This window comes from Vulpes lagopus, chromosome 7 (genome assembly GCF_018345385.1).
Source record: "Vulpes lagopus strain Blue_001 chromosome 7, ASM1834538v1, whole genome shotgun sequence".
Taxonomy (NCBI): domain Eukaryota; kingdom Metazoa; phylum Chordata; class Mammalia; order Carnivora; family Canidae; genus Vulpes; species Vulpes lagopus.
Window position 1 is genome coordinate 125,856,343 of NC_054830.1, and position 18,195 is coordinate 125,874,537.

The following is an 18,195-nucleotide window of genomic DNA, read 5'->3' on the forward strand; positions in this document are numbered from 1 at the left end:
TGTTTTCTTCTGTTAACAATAATACATGAAATTGATACGGCAAATTAATTTTTAGTCATAATCTATGAAGATTCAATTAAAGATCAAGAAGGTTACTGGATGATAAACTATAACTACCCTACAATAGTTAACATATAATATATGGAGGAAAAGTGTTCAAAAAGGAAGGCCATAGGCCGTGGAAGAATTCATTAAAACTTCTGTTTTAGCAGTGGAACGTCTCTCTCCTTTTTAAAACAAAATCTCATGAGAAAGCACAATTTGTAATACATGCTGATAAAAGTATAGCAACTCCACCAACCCCACTTTGCTCAGGTTTATGCATTTACTATTGCCTTTTCAAAAATATCTCAGAAACACAATCAGATCAGTGGAAGCCATAGATTTCAGTATTTTAGAAATGTTTACCAAGTTTAGAGGTATTAAAATGAATAGCCCACAAATGGGGGTCATACCCAAGAAATTCTAAGAACATATGTGTCAATACAAGAAGGACTAGGATGTAAATTTGTCCTCAAAATAAATATAACTCCTATGAAAGCAAATTTGGAAATCCAGAGAAGATAAAAAATACAAATGAGACCTGCGAGCTAAATCCTTAAGCATAATCTCATTTATTAGAAATATAATAAATGCCTAAAGAATATATTCTAGATGAGGAGATATATTACGTAGAAGTTCTAGGAGATTAACAGTATGGGATGAGTCATTAATTGGGAGATGAGTCCAAAATTATCAAGGTCATGAGGTTCAAATAAGGTATGGAGGGATCATTTAGAAACTGTCCAGTGACAGAAAACTTCATGTTCCAAGAATTGGGAGGAATTTTTGGCAGACTTCATAAGAGAAAGATGATAAAAGCTTTGCTTTCAGATTTGCCCTAACACATATAGCTGACATATTCTAGTATTTTGTTTTATAAATTTTACCTAAAACAGATTTTTTTTTTTTTTAAGAGAGAAAGAGAGTATGTGAGGGGCAGTGAGGAGAGGGAGAGGGAGAGAGAATCCTAAGCAAGCTCCACACCTAGCAAGTAGCTCAACCTGGGGCTGATCTCAAGACCTGAGATGGTGACCTGGGCTGAAATCAGGAGTGGAACACTTAACCAAATGAGCCACCCAGGGTCCCTTACCTAAAACAGATTTTAGTGGAAATAAAAGGGTGATAACTATGCTTGAAATAAAACTCATCTACTAAACCCTTGATGTTTACCTAAGTGTTCAATGAGTTTTTATCCCCTTTTCTTGAATTTTTATAGGTTTTAAGTGTTTTTAAAAATAGCAAATACCACATTAGTAATGTATTTTTGCTTTTTTGTTTGTTTTTACCTATATATGCCCCTCTACCCAACCACATAGCTTCTTATAGACATACACCATAACTGCTAATTTCATTTTTACTTTTAAAAATCATGCTATAAGCAAATAGTTAAAAGTTCAAGCTATATAGAAACTTACACATGAACAAGAAGTCTCCACCACCCTCTACTTGTTACTAGGTCTCTCTATCCAGGGATAATCACAGTTAATTGTATATTAAACAGGTTTCCACCACTTTCTGAAAGTTCCCACTATGCCCTTCACTTTAAAAAAAGACCTACATCCAGGATCCCTGGGTGGCTCAGCGGTTGAGCACCTGCCTTCGGCCCAGGACGTGATCCTGGAGTCCCGGGATCGAGTCCCACGTCAGGCTCCCTGCACGGAGCCTGCTTCTCCCTCTGCCTGTGTCTCTGCCTCTCTCTGTGTGTCTCTCATGAATAAATAAATAAAATCTTAAAAAAAAAAAAAAAAAGACCTACATCCATACCTGTTTCTGCTAACTGAATGAAATCCAAAGAGAATTTTCCAGAGTGGCTGCACTTTCATGTATTTAGGTAGTAAATAGTATGTGTCAATGCAGAACTTGGAGACTTTTGCTTAGTACTACTCTAACTTATTTAAGATTAAATGGTCTTTATTTTATTTTATTACTATTTATAAAAATATTGCACAATTGTAGGTATCTAATGATTATATACAATTTTTTCTTCAAAATTATTTATCTCAATTATCGTGAAATTCAAAAGTTAAAGAACAAGCCATGTGGTTTTTTAAAGCAATTTTCACTACCCCATTAGTGAACCATGTTTATTAAATGTTTTTAAAGTTTTTGTTTAAATTCTAGTTAAATTACAGTGTAATATTAGTTTCAGGTGTACAATAGAGTGATTCAACACTTCCACACATCACCCAGTGCTCATTACACATATTTATCAAATACTATGTCAGCAGCATTCTGGTTTGAGTAGAGCGGACGTAATTAGTGGGAGGGTAAAATGAAGACTAAATCAAACATATTTCACTTTTTAACAGTAACAAGCCTTCTATTAGACTGAAGTAAACATAAAAAAGGATAAGGAAAGGAAAGGATGTCAAAGAGTTCACAGACTCCTTTCTACAGTTAGTCACTTGTTTGTAGAATGTAAAAGTTACTTTGCTATAACTTGTTGGAAATGAAGTCCTCTGCACCAAGTATTTTTTACTTGGACTATATTAATATCTGACTATAGGGATGGTCAAATAAAATATGACATATCATTCTGTTGAATTCTTCACCTGAGAATAAAGCTGATATGTATGTACTGATAGGATTCATTTAAAGACAGATGAAGTTAAAGCCAGGCACAGAACACTGTGTGACCTCAAATCACTGTGTGAACTCGAAAAACAAAATCACTCACTAAACCAAAAAAACTCTGCATATCTTTGAAAAATATACAGGAAAAAAGTCTGGAAGCCTACCTACCCAAACAATTACTTCAGCTAAACAGTGTGGGATGGGGCTGAGTGGGTATAAGGAGGAGGACAAGGTAAGAACTTAGTGTTTAATCATATACCCTTCAGTATTGTTTGACTTTTTTGTTTCTAAAGAAAGATAAGTGGTATTATTGTAATTTAAAAAAAAATATTTTACTATGGATAATGGTATAATGTTCTTTAATGGTTGTACATCTGTCAGAGACACACAGACACAAACAGGTATCACATATCCTTCTAAAATAACTACAAACTACTTGAGGAATGGGATAAGGGACTATTCTTCATATAACCCTACAGGGTGTTTAGCACTCAATAAATATTTTGTAAAATGTGTTTTGCAAGGAACACCTCCTTCATCTCTGCTTGCAGCAAAACGAATCTAAGCAGGAATTTTAAATATAAGTGCAGGAGGTGCAAAGCAAAGTTATCAGTCTACTTTAAAAATTGTAATGCCATATTACTTGATTTCTTAAAAAAGATTTATTTATTTGAGAGAGAGAACACTCGCCAAGCTGAGCATCAGTGGGAAGAGCAGAGGAAGCAGGAGAATCCCAAGCAGATTCGACACCGAGTGTGGAGCCCCATGCAGGGTTTGATCTTTCACCTTGAGATTACCACCGCAGCCGAAATCAAGAGTAAGATGCTCAACCAACTGTGCCACTCAGGCACCCCAAGACATCATTTTTTAAATTATTAAGACAGAATTGTCTCTTACAATGAAATGATCAACTATTTTTTTTATTAATGTAGGTTCTTGCTAGTTTTTTTTTTCAATTTATTTATTTGAGAGAATGAGTGAATGAGCAATAAGAGTGGGGAAACAGATAGAGGGAGATGGAGAAACTCAAACAGAGCCTATGGGGGGCTCCATCTCATGACCCTGATATCATGACTTGAGCCAAAATCAAGAATTAGATGCTTAACTAACTGAGTCATTCAGGTCCCCCAATAATCAACTATTTTAAAGTATGTTAGAACATTTTAATTTATGTACTTCTGTGGGTCATGTTGTTACTAATTTGATAATAAAACATTAATAGATATTTGTTAATAAAAATTTTAAACAACGGACCTAATGTAATCTATTAATACCTGTATTTATAATTCTATCTGTGGTAAATCTCTTTGTATTTTGACATTTCTTCAAATCTAAGCTACAACTGATTATTTAAAAAACTATCATTTTACATACTACTGAAAAGGAAAAACAGTCAATTAAATTATGATAAGCCATAGAATGTAACATTAATCCCAATTTCAAAGTGTTACAATGTGAGAGAAATCTGCAATTTTAGAGTCAGTGAATTATAGTATTTTCTCACCATTTTTAGCCCTACACATGTTGTTAAGTAAAATAAAAGCAATGATAAAAATATTTAAGTAAAAAAATGAATGTTTTGGGGGTTTATTGGTGTCACTGCCAACATTAAAGAAAAATAAAAAGTTTAGCTTCAGTAATATATCCTTTCAAAAGATATTTACCACAATTTCATTAAGTCTAAAAATATTTTTAAATTTTTCTATAATCATTCTCCAACAAGACAGCTGATGTATTTAAGTGTTTTATAAATCAAAACTAGTGTTGATAATGTTATTAGCCTTAAGAAAGTGTTTGCTAAGAAAATAACCAGTTTTACCATCATTTGGTTACTATTACCTTGAGACTGAGCCAGTTGAACAGGTTCTTCTGCTAAAGAGTACTATTCCCCCAAAACTACTGATTTTTTTCTTCATATGCTGTCAAAATGACCTATCATTATAATGACCTATCTATATAGCAATATAATATATATATCATGAAAGAAAATCTTAAACTATGACAATTTTGAAAATAATTCTGAAAGGAATTAGGATTATATTTTGTTAGTCTATCAACATTTTGATACAATTTTCAAGACAAAAATAGAAAGGGAAAATATATAAGATATTAATAATAATGAAGACATTTGTTAATTGCTAACCAATGAAAAGCAACAGGGATGTAGTAATTCCAATAGCTTAATCTATTTTGGTACACAATGCATTTTATATACTAACACTGAATATGAATGTCTCAAAATCTGAAAATTCAAAATATTCAAGTCTGATTTAAAAACTAGAAAGCTGTTCTACTTTCTATTATATATTCCTGGGTGAGTATCAAGAAATCCTTTTTAAAAACTGCTTATTATAGAAATCAGAGTTGCTCAGTAAAAGATCTTAGAATATTCTAACTCCCTTTTTCCCCTTCGTGGTTTATGTGTTACTACTGGTGACTTGTACTTTAGTGCTACAAATTCTTTTCATATTAGTCCCACAAGTACTTTAACAATGTTCTTTTATCTTTACTCACAAATTTACATCTTTCTTTGTTGTTCTTCCTTATTAACTCATTCCTTCTTATATCTCACATTTCCCTCTGTGTAATCTATCTTCTTTTAGAATTTCCTTTAGTAAAGCCTCACTGGTAGCAAATTCTCTCATTATTTTTCTCTGATAATGTCTATTTTGCCCATCTTATTGTAAGATTTTTTTGTTGACTTGAGAATTCCAGTTGGGTAGTTATTTTCTCTCAACGCTAGGTCTTCTAACTTCCGTGGCTGCTATTGAGAAATCATTACCTTCATTATTGCTAAGAGCAGTGGTTAAATTGGGAAATGTTTCTTTTATATCTGGATGATTTTAAAAGCTCTTTCTCTTCAATTGTACTACCATTAATCTAAATGTAGATCTATTTTTATTTATTCTGCTTGTGATTCTTTTATCTGTGGATTGGTATCTTTCTTTAATTTCTGGTAAATTCCCAGCCATTAGATATCCAGATATTAAGAGCATGCCTTGTTCCTTCTCTCCTGTTCTTCTGAGACTAATAAATGTTCATTAGATCTTTCTTGCTCTCTTCTCCCTGACGTATAAACCATCTTCCATGTTTTCACTCTTTCTTATCTTTTTAAGCTGCATTATGAACAGTGTTCTATCTTTCCTTTTACTCAGATACATGTAATCGACATTAAAGTACATATTCATTCACTGAAATTTTTAATTTTGACTTTTTTCTTTTTGCCTCTTCTAGAAATTCTATTGAGGTTGTGTCTTTTTTTTTTTTTTTTTTTGAGGTTGTTTTCAAATCACCTAGGCTGTTTTTTGTAATACTTGATTCACTCCAAATTTTTATGAGGATTGTCTTTCTAACAACCTGTTCAGTCAATGGGATAGGGGCTGGTGTGTCTGGGGGCCAATTTTTGGCTGGTGCTGGCAGGGTAGAGTGGAGACTGGCATGTCTGGGGTTTAGCTTTCCAATGGCTCAGCCAGCAGTCTGGTTAAAGAAAGGAAGAAATGAGCAAATAAATAAATGCATCATGAATAATGAGAATAATAAGAAAGAATAATCAGAATAATATTTCACTGTCAGAGTAGCAAATTGCAAATATGGAAAAGGAAAATGATAGAATAAAATCTGTAGTGTTGCACTATGCTCTGAGGTATTATGATGAACTCAATGATTTTTGAAATATATACAGATATAGAAATAGATTAGGGGGTGCATGTGCACACAAACACATAACTATATCTATTTGCCAGCTTGGTTCAGAGAACCAGGAGTAATATTACCCTTGAACAAACATGGTACCAAGATTGTTGTTTCTAAATATCGTTGTCTGTGAAAAGGAATCAGGGTTCCTTTAAGAAACAGCTGACTCAGAATAGAGAATATGTAAGATGCTCTATGCTCTGTCCATAGAAAAAGCCTAAAAACAATAACCAGCCTCATAATTAAGAGCACCTCCGCACTGTGGCTTCCATATACCATTTCCCACTATAAAAAGAATCAGGGCTCCTAGGAGGAATGGCTGATAGCATGGTTAGAGGAGGATATTTACAATATGGGTCTGCAGCAACTAGTTGTGACAGAACACAAAACTGCTATCAAAACCTATGAAGGGGAAGGAATGGCAAAAGGCCTCAGAAGACAACCTGAAGGGGCTCCCCCTGGTCAAAGAAAGGGCAATGTGAGCACCCAGAAGAGTACTATCTTCAGTTGGTTAAAACAAATCAAGCATATTAAAATTCCTATGTCACGAAAAACTAAAACAAAACAACACAACAATAGTCATTTTTTGGTGGGTATTAGGGAACTGAACTTTTAGGGAAACTGACAATAAGGGGAAATAATTTAGAATTTATCCTGTCCTTCCTATATAAACTATCTTTTAAGCCCATCATCTCTTTTAATAAATAGTTTCATTCAATTCACATTTAGTGTACTGAATAATAATAGACCAATTTTAAACTCGTACTTTCACTTTTATCATGAAGTTGATCATATTTTATTTCTACCTTCTTTTAAATCACAGATTCTGTTTATAATCTCATTAATGGTTATAATCTATTTCCTTGCTCTCTTAAGTAAGTAGGACTTTACTATTACTTATGAAACCTTTTTATATGAGTGAAAAACTTTTCAGATCAGACTTTCTTGGTGTGTGTGGCACCTTCAGTCTCCACATCCAAACCAATTTTGCATAAAGAGGCTGTCCCACCGCTTCAGGGTGACTTTTGAACTAATCTAGTCCAAAAGCAGGCTAAGGGTTGTGGGCAAAATTCTGTACCTCACCCTAAGGAAAAATGAGCTGAGCCAGTTAAGAGATTCCCAACTGCTGGAAGGTCCAGGGCTGCTAAAGGGTTGAAAATAATCCTACTCTCTCCCAGAAGGGCTTAAAATAAGACTAGCATTGTTTTGGACAGAAAATGTAGGGATTGGAAATGTCTATTTAACCTGTCTCTGATTCTTGTTCTCCTGAAGCTTTTTGTCTCACTGCATTGAAAAAAATTAAAACAAATACTTATCCCAGAAAGAAGACATACAGTTAATTTTGGCAGGTTTTAAAATAGTGATACTCTATTGTGTGAAAGGAACAGGCTATAAAAACTACAGACTATCTGATCCCATTTCTGCTCTTAAAAGCATATTTGTTTCTGTACTTATTTGTACAAAAAAAATCTAGAAATACACATGTTCTAAAATGTTAATACTAATGTTAATTAAACAATTAGACTGAAGTGGTTCTAATACCTTAGCAGCCTAAGTAAGCAAATCAAAACCTAAGCCTGTAAAGGACTAGAGGCTAAGAAATCAAAACTTAAAGAAAATCAATCACAGCCAATTAAGCTTTTCCAAATAATACAATTGTGGAAGTTATAATCAATCAGATAATCTCCTTGTTTTGCTTCTGCCTCTTTTCTATTAAAGCCTCTCCCCTAGCTCCCGTTGGTGGAGTACTCCTAACTGCTTCTGGCTTGGCACTGCCCAACCTGAATCAATTTTTGTTCAAATAAATTAAAAAATTTTTATAATATGCCCCAGCTTTTCCGCTAACACTAGGAAATCTCTGAAACTGAGATGACTTCCATCTATTTTCCACTTCTGTGTATTTTCTGATTTTTCTAAAATGAATGTATATCAATATAAAATAGAAATTTTAAAAACACTGTGTGTCATGTGTGGAAGCTGTAGATGAGTGAAACTTAATTTCTCTATTAAAGAAATCTTTTATTCTCTAGTAAAAATATGAGAACTTTAAGTATAACGTTTACAAGAGATTCCTCAATTTTCTGAAGAAACTGCTAGATGACATAAGCTAATGATCTTTGAATAGTTGAAAGGTCTTTTTATAAAAAGACCTTTTTAAAGCATTTTAATCATGTACCAAAACATAATTTTGAATACTGCAAACCCTAATGCCTAAAAATAACAGAAGTGTTTGTAAGTGTGAAAAAGCATAAGATACAGTAATTAGAGAAAATCAGTAGAAAACTAAAAATAGGTTCTTAAAAATATCAAGCTTAAGTTCTCTGTCCAAAATGAGTTAATACATAAAATCAAATCACTTAGTAAATGAAAAATATAATCTAGAGGACTGGCTAATAATAAAAGTATGTCTTTTGATGGTTCACAAATAATAGAATACATTCTTTCCTTATGCAGCTTGACTGTAGTAGCAGTTATATAACTCTATACATCTACCAAGACTTAACCATATGCTTAAAACTGCTGAATTTTAATGTGTGCAAATTACACCTCAATAAAGCTGATTTTTAAAAATCACATTTTCTGCTAAAATTTCCAGCATATTATTTCAGACTATTTTATGCCTTAATCATTCAAAACAATCTATTAAACTTAATACAGGGAAAAAAAATCTGTATATGGTAAAAGTGGATTCTTTTCTTCCAAAAATTCCTTTTCACTAGTACCCAGTAATACTGGCTAGAAAGTTCAGTCATCCTTCCCTCCCCTCACCTCCAGCTTTCAGCAGACCACCATCTCCTGTCAACGCACTTTTTTTCATCCCTACTGCCTTAGTTCACGTCTTTCTGGACTATTGCAATAGACTCCTTATTAATTTCCCTGCCTTTATCCTCTACCTACCATACCAATCCAATCTTCATAATGTAGAAAAAAATGATGTGGCAACAAACAAACAAACAAACAAACACAAAACCCACCAATGTTCAACAAAGCAACAATAAATGTCAATAAACACTTTATTAAAAATATTAAAATGGTTCAATGCTACAATGTCTAAAAGCCATGGCACTGGGCACCTGATTATTAAAATGGTACAATGTCTAAAATCCATGGCATTGGGCACCTGGGTAACTCAGTTGGTTGAGTGTATGACTCTTGATTTCAACTCAGGTCATGATCTCAGGGTCTTGGGATTGAGCGCCGCCTCGGGTTCTTCGCTCGGTGCAGAGTCTGCTTGTCCCTCTCTTTCCCTAAGCTTGTGTGCACATGCTCACTCACTCGCATGTATGTGCTCTCTGTCTCCCTTTCTAAAATAAATAAATAAATAAATAAAGTCTTAAAAAAAAATTCATGCTACTAAAGGCACTTTAAAATTAGGCCGCCCAATCAAAACCAATCCCCCTCCAAAGCCTGTATTTTTATCTCTGCCTTTAGAGCCAAGATCTCCACTTCTGTCAGTGAAATATCTACTAATCCTTAAAAAAATCCAACTTCAATGTAATTTCCTCCATTCACACCCTCTTAGGCAGAGTAGGTGGGCTGGCTGTGTTCCCACTAACACTGAACACAACGCTTGTACTTGTTAATGCCACTGTTTCCTCCTCTAGATGTGGATCCTCTGAGCAGGGTCTGAATCTTCACCAAATGCAGTGCCTGGCTCACAGTAAAAATTTATGAGTTATACTAAATTAATAAATACATAAAAGAATAAAGTAGTATTATTCACTAAATCCAGTTTTACTTTGGCAAATATAAATTAACATATTTCCTCAGATAAAACGTTTAGGAGATTTGACAACACAGAGTACCTTGTCTACATGGAAAATTAAATCCAGTTCACAAACATTTTCAAAACACTTGTCTAATGTTTCCACAAATACCTGAAGAAAAAGAAAAGAAAAAAAGGTTAAAAGCTCTTGAGAATTGTATAAATTCATTCAAACCTTTCATCTATAAAGGAGACAATCCTTAATTGTGAAATAATGCTTTCTAAACTCTATTATCAGAATTTCTGTTTTAAACTTTGTAATAAGTGCAACAAGAGTAATTATAGACCATTCTTCATGTAACTACATTTCAATACATTCATATACAAAACAAACTTTGCTGAAAATAGCTAAGAACAAGAAATTCTTAGCACCACTACTTTAAAAAGCACTGAAAAATATTCAAATCAGTCTCCTTATATTCATGTGAGGAAAAAGGAAAGCTTAGTGGAAATACTTATCTACGTAGATGGGCACAGTCCAAGTATCTACCACATCTAATGCAGCCAGAATTTTCAATTAGCAATTCAGTATGAAAGATGACTCAAAATGATTTATGGAAAAAGCAACGACTTTGGAATCAGACGTACCTGGTTCCGACTCTGGCTTCAATAGCTTGCAGGACCTTGTGTGGGAAAGGGTTAACTCAGTAGGACTGGGATGCTCAAAACTTACACATTCCCCCCCAAAGGGCCTATTTACAGACTAGCCCAGGACTAGCTCCTGAGAATTGAGCTCCTGGGAACTGAGCTCCGTGCCTTTGCAAAGTTCTGTCTGGTAAAAGTGTTTTGGTATGCCCGAGTCCTTGGGCTTGCAGTATATACACCAGTCTGGGCAAATAGTTTATGCTAACAATGCGATTTATAATGAACATCTCTTTTTCTCTGAGGTTCTAGAGCTTAAGCAAGCAAGAAAGGTCAGTCACAATGGTGCTACATGCCTATGTGACTGAGCGCCAGCAAAAATCCTGGGCATGCAGACTAGGGTGAGTGTCCCTGATTGTAAAAAACTGCACATCTCACCACATGTCATTTCTGGGGGAGTTAAACATAACTTGCATGACTCCAGTGGGAAGGAACACATTGAAGCTTGCACCTGGTTTTCTCTAGACGTTTCCTCATGTGCTTTTGATGATCTTACTGTTTCTCATCACTGTAATAAACCTTAACCATAAGCACAGCAACTTTTGAGCCCTATGAAACCTAATGAATCAGTGAGGTCATCCTGAAGACCCCTGACACAAGGTTTCAAAACTTAATCTCTTAAATTCCACCTTGGAAGAGATGCCTAGGTGGCTCAGTGGTTGAGCGTCTGCCTTCGGCTCAGGGCGTGATCCCAGGGTCCTGGAATCGAGTCCCACATCAGGCTCCCTGCGAGGAGCCTGCTTCTCCCTCTGCCTATGTCTCTGCCTCTGTGGGTCTCTCATGAAAAGTAAATAATATCTTTTAAAAAAAAGTAAAAAAATTTCCACCTTGCATAGGTTGTCACTATTTTTGCTATTCCCACTACCCTTCACAAAGGTAATTCACAGACAGAATGACCACACAATTTATCATACAAACTGGGGGCATGAAGAGTAAAAGGGAGCAGCTAAAATTTTATGATTATTATAATAGTATGCAATGTTATCATAATTTCATAACAGCCTGGAACAAAAGATGCAAAGCAGGACTGTTCCTAGCAAACTGAGATGTATGGTTATAATCCTATAGGACCAAGAATAAAATGGGAAGAGCAGGCTTCTTGCTAAACTGCTCCTACCACAGGCTAATTTACACAGATCCCCAGTCCAAGGTTCCTTCCACCAGTGTAGATGGGGAAGACAAAGTGAAGCAATGTAGGCCAGGAACTGTATGACTATAATCAATATTGTCTTAGACCATGGGCTGGCAACCTTTCTCTGCAAAGGGCAGAGAGTAAGTATTTTAGCTCTGTGGGCCATACAGTGCAGCAAAAAGCAGCTATAGATAAACAATGAGCATGGCTCTGTTCCAATAAAACTTAACAAAAAGGTGTAGCAGGCTGGATTTGACCTGCTGTAGTCCATTGGCTCCTGGCTTAGACCAAAGTCAGTTGAAATAAGAGGTCTATAAATAACCAAGAATATATAGTTTTACTCAGGAACTTCATTCATGGGAAGGCAAGTTATTCAGATAACCGACTGTGGAGATACACAGGTCAGCCTCAAGTGAGTTTCTAGTTTATTTCAATTTTGAGGTTGGTAGAAAGTAAGTAATACCCACTCAAACTTCCAACTTTATCTATTTCTTCTCAAGGCCTTGGTGACATGGACCCTGGAATGACTCCATTCATTCTGCTGGAAACTTGAATTCAGATTCATTTTCTTTCTTGTTATTACAGATTCTTGTATTCAGTATTTATACTGAATGGGACAATGATGTTGGAATACAGAATTGAACATGCTTAACAAACATTAACTTAGTAGGGAAAGAAAGAATGTGAGAAGAAGATAAAAACTTTTCCATTGAAAAAGAAGAAAATGCTTTTGAAACTGCATGTTTAAGTTGGACATGGTGTGATTTCCAACTTATAAATAAGTTACGAAAAGTAAAGCCACTTAAGTTCTGCCCCCCTTCAGAAAATGTTTACTTAAGTACATACATACCTACAAAGCAGTACACTAATCACACAATGTATAATGTCATGAATTTCATAAAGTAAAGACATCTGTGTAACCAACACACAAATCAAGTGTTGGAATATTACCAGTGCATGAGAAGCCCCTCATACTTCATTTGCCACTATCACCATCAAAAGTAACCACTACCTTGCTTTCTAACACTACAAGTATGTTCTGCCCATTTCTCAACTATGTTAAATGAGATCATACAATATGTAACCTTTTGTGAGTCTCATCTTTTATTCATTATTTTTGTGATATTTTGTGTCATTTATTATACAATAAAAAAGCTGATTTATTCTCATTTACAGCAATGCTATTGCATGAATATATCACAGTGTATTTATCCATGTTCCTGATGACACAAGTTTGGGTGGTTTCCATTACCCTGCCATTACAATTAGCACTGCTAAGAATATTTGCATACATGTCTATTACTGAATGTGTATGCACACATACCTAATGAATGTATGCACAGAGAAGTGTAGGGTCACAGAGTAGCACATAGCTTGAATATGAATAGCACAAAATGGATTTTCTCTCTCTTTTTAAAGATCTATTTATTTACCTTAGAAAGAAAGCAAATTGGGGGAGGAGCAGATGGAGAGAATCCTAGAGCAAACTCCCAGCTGATCAGGGAGCCAGGCACAGGGCTCCATCCCATGACAATGAGATCACGACCCAAGCCAAAACCAAGAGTCAAATGCCCAACTGACCAAGCCACCAGGTGCCCCTACCATATAGATTTTCAAAGCAATTATAAAACTTTATATTCCACAAACAGCAGTATATGGGCATTCCCATAATTATATATCCTTTTTAACACTTTATGCTGTCAATCTTCTCATTTAAATCATTCTTATGCATGTGTGGTGGTATGTCATTATAATATCAATTTAATTTTCCCTGATGGCTAAGACTCAGCCTTGTTTCAAATTTATCAGCCATTGAGATAGCTTTCTTCAGGATGTCTGCTCAAGACTTCGGCTTATTTTTGTACTGGTCTTTTCTTTCCCATGTCTAGAAATTCTTCACATATTCTAGACACAGTCCTGTCATCTATACATATTACAGATATCTTCTCCCATTCTGTGCTTGCCTTTTTATTCTCCTAATAATGTTCTTGGAAGTTTTAATTTTCAGTATTTTCCAATTAATATCATTTTTCTTTAGGATTAATCTTTTTTTTAATGTCCAATTTAAGAAATCGTTGCCTACAGCAATGCTAGGAAGATATTTTTCCAAAAGTAAACAAAAGCTTTACTGTTTTATTTTTCATGTTTGGACTGACTAGTGGAACTTATTTTTGTGTATGGGTAAGTTGGTCTTCAAATTAAAATCATTATTAGGGGCTCTTGGCTGGCTCAGTTGGTAGAGCATGCAACTCTTAATTTCAGGGTCATGAGTTCAAATCCCACGTGGGCATGGAGTCCACTTAAAATTAAAAAAAAATTAAATTATTATGAGATTTTCTCATCAGAATAAAGTTTCTAGTATGCCTTTATTTTTCCATGCTTACTTTTTTCAAATCCACTGGTTTGATTATCCATATATTATAGCTTCACATTCTTTTTTAACCATCAGAAGATGAGTATCTTGGTGAAAATGCTATCTAAATAGTTTCCCGTCACTTATGTATATTTATAAAAAGATCAGTGGAACCCACTGAATCAATGTGCAGACAATGCTGAGCAAAGCAATAAAGAATTTTCTTGGTAGCTTTAAGTGCACCACCAGTGAACCACAGAGTGGCAAAAAAATATGGGCTGCTAAAGAGAAAGTATGGTCTGTGATGGGGAAACCAAAAAGATCTAGCTTCAAATTCCTACTCTGCTACTACCTATGTGAGTTTGAGCATCACTACTCCAAATCTCAGAACTATAAAATAGTGATCTAGATTATCTAGAAGATTTAGGTAAATAATTTATGGTAAATAATTTATGGGTGCCTGGGTGGTTCAGTCGGTTAAGCACCTGCCTTTAGCTCAGATCATGATCTCAGAGTTCTGAGATCAAGCCCTGTGTTGGGCTCCCTGCTCAGCAGGGAGTCTGCTAGTTTCTCTGCGCCTCCCTGTTTGTGCTCACATGCTCTCTCTTTCTCTCTCAAATAAAAAAAAAATTAGATAAAGTGCCAAAAACACATCAAATAAAATGGAATCAGTATTGTTCATCTGGCTATTTAAAACATCCAAGGATTACAAAATAGAAATAGAAAATTCTAATTCTGCTAATAAACACTGATATAAAAGCAAAGTAACTACCTGTTGAAGCTGCCAAGCCTTCATGATATGCTCATTAGTACAGAAAGGGGGGCACCTGGGTGGCTCAGTCAGTTAAGCGTCTGACTCTTGGTTTCAGATCAGGTCATGATCTCATGGGTCTTGGAATCAAGCCCTGCAGGACTCTGCGCTCAGCAGAGAGTTGGCTTGAAAGATACTCCCCCAACTCTACCCCTCACCCAACTAATATGCATGTGCACACTCTCTATCTCAAATAAATAACTCAACCCAAATATATATATATATATATATATATATATATATATATATATATATATATATATATACATACACACACACACACATATACACACACACACACATACATATATATAGGAATTAAAATGTTGCCTGTATTTAAACTAGAACAAAGCCACCTTTGAAAAAAGTAAATACTTTAAAAAAAGTATCCTGCAGCAAAATATCATAAACACCATACATGTTCTAATTTAGGAAAATAATTCTTAAGATTAAGACATTTGGGCAGCCCTGGTGGCTCAGAGGTTTAGCACCACCTTCGGCCTGGGGCGTGATCCTGGAGTCCCAGGATCAAGTCCCACATCAGGCTCCCTGCAGGGAGCCTGCTTCTTCCTCTGCCTGTGTCTCTGCCTCTCTCTCTCTCTCTCTCTCTGTGTCTCTCATGAATGAATAAATAAAATCTTTTAAAAAAAAAAGACATTCAAATGCTAAGCTTGGTCTAAAAAAATAAAAAACTCTCTTCAAAAAACAATTCCACTGGGTGTCTGGCTGGTTCAGTCACATAGATGCGACTCTTGATCTCGGAGTTGTGAGTTCAAGCCTCACAATTGGTGTAGAGAGTCCTCAAAAAATAGAAAATCTTAAAAAAAAATAGTTTCCATTAGTTTTCTTTTGATTTAGCAAAAATTCTTAATTAGAAATCTAGAGCTTTGTGGGTAGATACACACACTGATGTGGTATATGGACATGGCCAAGGCAAAACTAATTATCTATAAACTGAAGTAAAGAAATTAAGAAAAACAAATTAATGGGCCTTTGGGGTTCTAGTGAAAACAAATAATAAAGTTGCTATTACATCATATTTCACAAAGAGAAAGATAAAAATAGCAAAGTACTAAAAGTGACATGGTAAATAGCATTCTCTTATGTTTCAGTTTAAAAATGATATAAAGTTCAGGGGCACCTGGGTGGCTCAGTTGGTTAGGTGTTCAACTCCTGATTTCACTCAGGGCATGATCTCAAAGATCATGCCCTGAGATCCAATCCCACATTGGGCTCTGAGCTCAGCGAAGAGTCAGCTTAAGATTCTCCCTGTCACACTCTCTCTGCCTACCCCCCGCCCTACTCACAAGCATGCACACACTCTAAGATAAATAAAAATTTAAAAGAAAGATCTAAAGTTTAAAGTCAATTTCAATATAACAGTTATCTACTAAGTAGTAACTCACTAATCTCTGGCCTCCAGAAATGCAAAGGTTAATGGGAAAAAATCTACTTAAGAAAATTATATTTTGAGATTTCCTTCATTTCAATGATTATCTAGTTTTCCAAAAAGAAATAGAGATGTTCTGAAAAAAAAAAAGCCACAACCACATATAAACAAAAAAGCCACATCCACATATAGACAGTCTCCCTTCCCAGCACCCTTCTAACAACAAAACTTTCTTGTGTTTCCTTTATCTTTAATTACAGATCTGTGCATCTGGGTCATAACGATAATAGTAATCTATAATGAGGCTGCTTGGTATTTAACAGTGCTGGGTACTTAAGAGCATAGGCTTTTGTAAGCATGTCTCTATTAAAATTTCAGCTTAGCCTCTATGAAATCTAGGGCAAATTGTTTCATTCCAAGCCTCAGTTTCTTCATTTGGGCTTAATAATAATGGTACCTATGCCATAGAGTAGTTTTAGTCATTAAATGACTAAATATAAAGGGCTTAGAACAATGTTTCTGCCAAAAATATATATGTTGACTAGTATTATAATATATACCTATGGAGAAATAAAAATATGAACCAAGTAAAACAGATGCCACAAGATATCCTGAAGCAGTATCACTTATATGGCAGACTCACCCCCCACCCCCTTAAGAGTTTCTATGTAAAAATATCATTTTTTCCCTGAGTTTGGGGATTTCTACTAAATTTTAGGAGAAAATCTATAATGTTAAATGAAATACGTAAGCCTTAAACTGACATGTTTTAAGAAAGAAAAAGTCTTCCCAAAAATAGAAAGCATAAATTTAAAAACACTAATAATATACCAGGAGATCTAAAAAAAATTGTTTTTAGTCAGCAGTAAGATGTTCTAGAGAGATACTGATTTAACTCAAGCCAAGAATCAAAAAATACCACTAAAGATGTACCAGAAGAGCTAGGGAAGGCAGACTAAACTTAAAATCAGATCAACTAACTTTGAGGAGCAGTCATGAATGTAGCATAGGTATGCTCTCCAATATGTACTGTTGAATGTAGTACTCACAATCTTTAAGGTATGGTGCTTAAGGTGTGTAAACAGCACTCAACTCAGCATATGATTGGGTTCTGGACCAAATTTCCAAAAAAATCTGTCCTGGCACTAACGTGTCAATGATGACAATCTTAATAAAAACAGAGACATTTATTGTGCATTTACTGTGTACCAGGCACTTTACACATATTAAACCTTCAATTTCAGCATGAAGAAACTTAAGAGTTGGATGTGAGAACAATCTGTCTTCTGTACTCATGTCAAATGATTCTGAAAGAGTTCACACATCAATGATTCTTTTTATGTAATTTATTTCTATTTTTTTTAGAAAAGGTTAGTGACAATAATGCTAGAACCTATTGAATATATATTACTATGACACTACCATTTCTCTGAGTGCTTTAAATATATTATTTTATTTAATCCTTCATGATAATCTCATAAGGCAGGTACTTTTATTATCAACACCTGCAAAAGGGTAATCAAAAGCAAAAAGTCAACTAACTGCTAACACAGTGAGATAGGAGAAAGTCTCATTGCAGAATCCAAATTCTTATTCACTAGGCATAATGCCTCCAACAGAAAATAGTACTTTATTTTTAAAATGGTTATTTAGAAAATTTGGGAAATATCGAATAATATAAACAAAAATTTTAACTTTCCATACTTCCAACACCCACATGAACACAGTACTGACCAGGGCAGAGACTACTTGCACTATAGGATATTTAATTACATTGAGGTCTCTCCTTTAA

At 34.8% G+C, this 18,195-nt stretch overlaps 1 protein-coding gene across 4 annotated transcripts in view; it reads right to left on the reverse strand.

Annotated features, from left to right (window-relative positions):
• The window catches only part of AP3S1 (adaptor related protein complex 3 subunit sigma 1), a 66,738-nt gene that overhangs the window by 11,443 nt on the left and 37,100 nt on the right, over nt 1–18,195 (reverse strand). For 2 of the 4 annotated variants that reach the window (XM_041760851.1, XM_041760853.1), the window contains exon 4: nt 10,116–10,187. The exons of the other annotated variants lie outside the window; for them this stretch is intronic. In XM_041760851.1, the coding sequence (XP_041616785.1) occupies nt 10,116–10,187 (72 nt within the window). The remainder of the gene's footprint in view (nt 1–10,115; nt 10,188–18,195) is intronic. 4 annotated transcript variants of the gene reach the window in all.